This window comes from Primulina huaijiensis, chromosome 9 (assembly GCF_012295235.1).
Source record: "Primulina huaijiensis isolate GDHJ02 chromosome 9, ASM1229523v2, whole genome shotgun sequence".
NCBI lineage: Eukaryota > Viridiplantae > Streptophyta > Magnoliopsida > Lamiales > Gesneriaceae > Primulina > Primulina huaijiensis.
In genome coordinates, this window is record NC_133314.1 from 6,305,091 (window position 1) to 6,308,083 (window position 2,993).

General features: G+C 37.5%; 1 protein-coding gene across 1 annotated transcript; it reads left to right on the plus strand.

Moving 5' to 3' along the window:
* The first annotated feature begins 1,427 nt into the window (after window positions 1–1,427).
* LOC140985171 (syntaxin-125-like) lies at window positions 1,428–2,765 on the plus strand. The gene has a single exon (XM_073452939.1). It carries the CDS (start codon window positions 1,452–1,454, stop codon window positions 2,544–2,546), a length of 1,095 nt encoding a protein of 364 aa, XP_073309040.1. The 5' UTR covers window positions 1,428–1,451; the 3' UTR covers window positions 2,547–2,765.
* The last annotated feature ends 228 nt before the right edge of the window (window positions 2,766–2,993 follow it).

A 2,993-nucleotide genomic window follows, 5' to 3' on the forward strand; every position in this document is an offset into this window, starting at 1 on the left:
CTTTTCTATCATAGGCTTTTTCGATGCACCATTATTCGAAACATAAACTTATCATTTGGGACGAAGCAGAAAGATTGAACAAAGCGAATTGGAACAAAAAAGAAAATACGGATGGTAAAAATATTCATAATAGAGCATATATCAATACATACAGAAGCAAGCGTATAGCAATCGATCAAAATTTAAAACATAAATAAATGTTTAAAACATATATATAAACCCACCTACAGTTGGTTCAAATGTGCAGTTCGAACTTGATCGAAACTTGGACAAAACCTTAGCCGAACTTGGACAAAAGTTGAGAACGGTTTAGACAGCAAATGGATATGGCCTTGGAATGTTGATCAAATACTGCTCGATTTTGAGGAGCAAGGACCGAAGATGACGTCTTGTTTTTTATAGGAAGAAGGCCGAGAATTTGGAAACTTGTGGGGAGATTTTGGAGTGCAAATGTTGGAGCTTAGTGAGGTATTTATAAGCTAAGTGCTTGGAGCGCGAACAAATGCATGAAAGTGGTCAAAACTCTATTCATAGTCAAAATCTATCCACACTCGAGAGACACCTTGGTTTACTAAATGGACAATTTTTGCATCATGATTATGTCCAACTCCTAACTTCTCTCATGGCTGTATTTTTGGCTTCTTTTTAGGACATGAATCAATGAGCTTCCTTGAGTTAAAATCTTGAGATCATGAGCTAGGGGTGTCTTTCTCCGGTGACGACACTTTGATTATTGTGGTACCTAATCGCGCGCATAGATTTCTTTTGAGCAAATCCTTTGAGATTTTTTAGATGATTTGCTTTGAAAATCCGGGTTCTCACATAGGGAATAATAGGACCATATAAATTACAAAGAAATACATATTTATGAAAGAGGAGGAGGCTCATATGTATACATAAAGAGTAATCTACAGTGAGAAGGTCTCACGAATATATATCAATTAGACAAGTTGATTCAGTCCATATCTACCACGAAAAGTTTTTTTTTACATAAAATTTTGATTTTTTCATGAATCGGATATCTGTTTCACAAAATTGACGCGTTATATATTGTTATAAGATTTTTTTGTATAAATAATGCAGGAGTGTTGGGGGTGGATTAATTGTTCCTTCCATTTTTCTAGGAAATTTTTTTTTTCATTCGTATATCTAATCCACATATGGTTCATAAAAAGTTTAATAATTTGCGATATGATAGATTTTGCTTCAAAATATCCATAAATAACTTTTGATATATTAAGCCATTCAAATAAGACTAGACAATTATATAATTTATATTAATGTAAAAACAAATGGAATATGAAATTTCAAAGGTTGAAATAGAAGGGATAAGAACCAACCATCCTTTTTCTCCTCTTTTATCGATTGATCATTAAATGTATCTGAATACTTCTAATATTAGTTCCAAAATCATTATCACCAAAAAAATATATCACCTTATTTCTTCATGAATGAACACTTGGCTTTTCTCGCCTTTTCTTGTACCTCCGTCAAGATACCATGCAAATACGAACACCAAAAGGAGAGGAGATCAAGAAAAGTTGAGACAAGCCACCAATCATTTCCGCCGCCAACACCACCCTTTTTCACAAGAAAAGAGCTTTTCACACCACCACAGAGGCGGCGTAAAGATGAACGACCTCTTCTCACAATCTTTCAAGAAATACCAGGACCTCAGGACCGCTGATCTCGAGTCCGGTGGAGCCAATGGGACGGAAACCGTCGACCTAAATCGGTTTTTCGACGATGTCGAAAAGGTCAAACAAGACATGGACCAAGTGGAGAAGCTCTATAAACGGCTCCAGGAATCCAATGAAGAGAGCAAAACTGTCCATAATGCCATGACGATGAAACAGCTCCGATCCCGGATGGATTCCGACGTCTCCCAAGTCTTGAAACTTGTGAAAACAATCAAAGGGAAGCTGGAAGCCTTAGAGCAATCAAATGCCGCCCAACGGCGAGTCCCGGGCTGCGGACCTGGATCCTCCGCCGACAGGACTCGGACCTCCGTGGTCAGTGGACTCGGTAAAAAACTCAAAGGCATGATGGATGATTTCCAGGGCCTTCGAGCTCGAATGAACGACGAATACAAAGAAACCGTGGGGCGGAGATATTTCACGATCACCGGGGAGAAGGCGAACGATGAGCTAATCGAGAACCTGATCTCGAGCGGGGAGAGTGAAACTTTCCTCCAAAAGGCAATCCAAGATCAGGGCCGGGGCCAGATCCTGGACACCATATCTGAAATTCAAGAAAGACACGACGCGGTTAAGGAGATAGAGAAAAACCTGATAGAACTGCACCAGATTTTCCTGGACATGGCCGCGCTGGTGGAGTCGCAGGGGCAGCAGCTGAATGATATCGAGAGCCACGTCTCCCACGCAAGCTCGTTCGTGAGGCGGGGCACTGAGCAGCTTCAAGAAGCGAGGGAGTACCAGAAGAGCTCGAGGAAATGCACCTGCATCGCCATTGTTCTCATTATAGTTGCAGTAATCATGTTAACGTTTCCAATTTGGTATAACATTTTGTTAAGTGCCTTATTCTGAATTTGTTCTTTCTTTTAATAATTTTAGTGATATGGGATCGAAGAGAAAAATCAAAATGGATACCATTAGATAGATACAATTGATTTTTTTTTGCATGATAGGTTTAATTTCAATGACATTGCAAGGAGTGTATACTGTACATATATATGAAATAAGGGCAGCCTCCATGCCCTTCATGTCCAATAGTCTTGCTGCTACACAAGTCAAATTTGTATTTTCTATACGTATACTTTTTCTTTTTTGTATATTCGATTTTTCTTATATGCAAAAATCTATATTAATTATATATAAAAAAGTAGACTTCTTGTTATATATATAATAAATTCTAGCCAAAAAATCCATGCTAAAAAAGAAATAAGTTAATTAGTGTTATATTTAATAATATTACAATTGTCAATGTGAAAATTTTAAAATTTTCTTATTAAATAATTTGTTATAAATATAACT

Bases quoted from the DNA above. Each gene is read 5' to 3' on its own strand.
- LOC140985171 (XM_073452939.1), top strand. From the start codon at position 1,452: ATGAACACTTGGCTTTTCTCGCCTTTTCTTGTACCTCCGTCAAGATAC.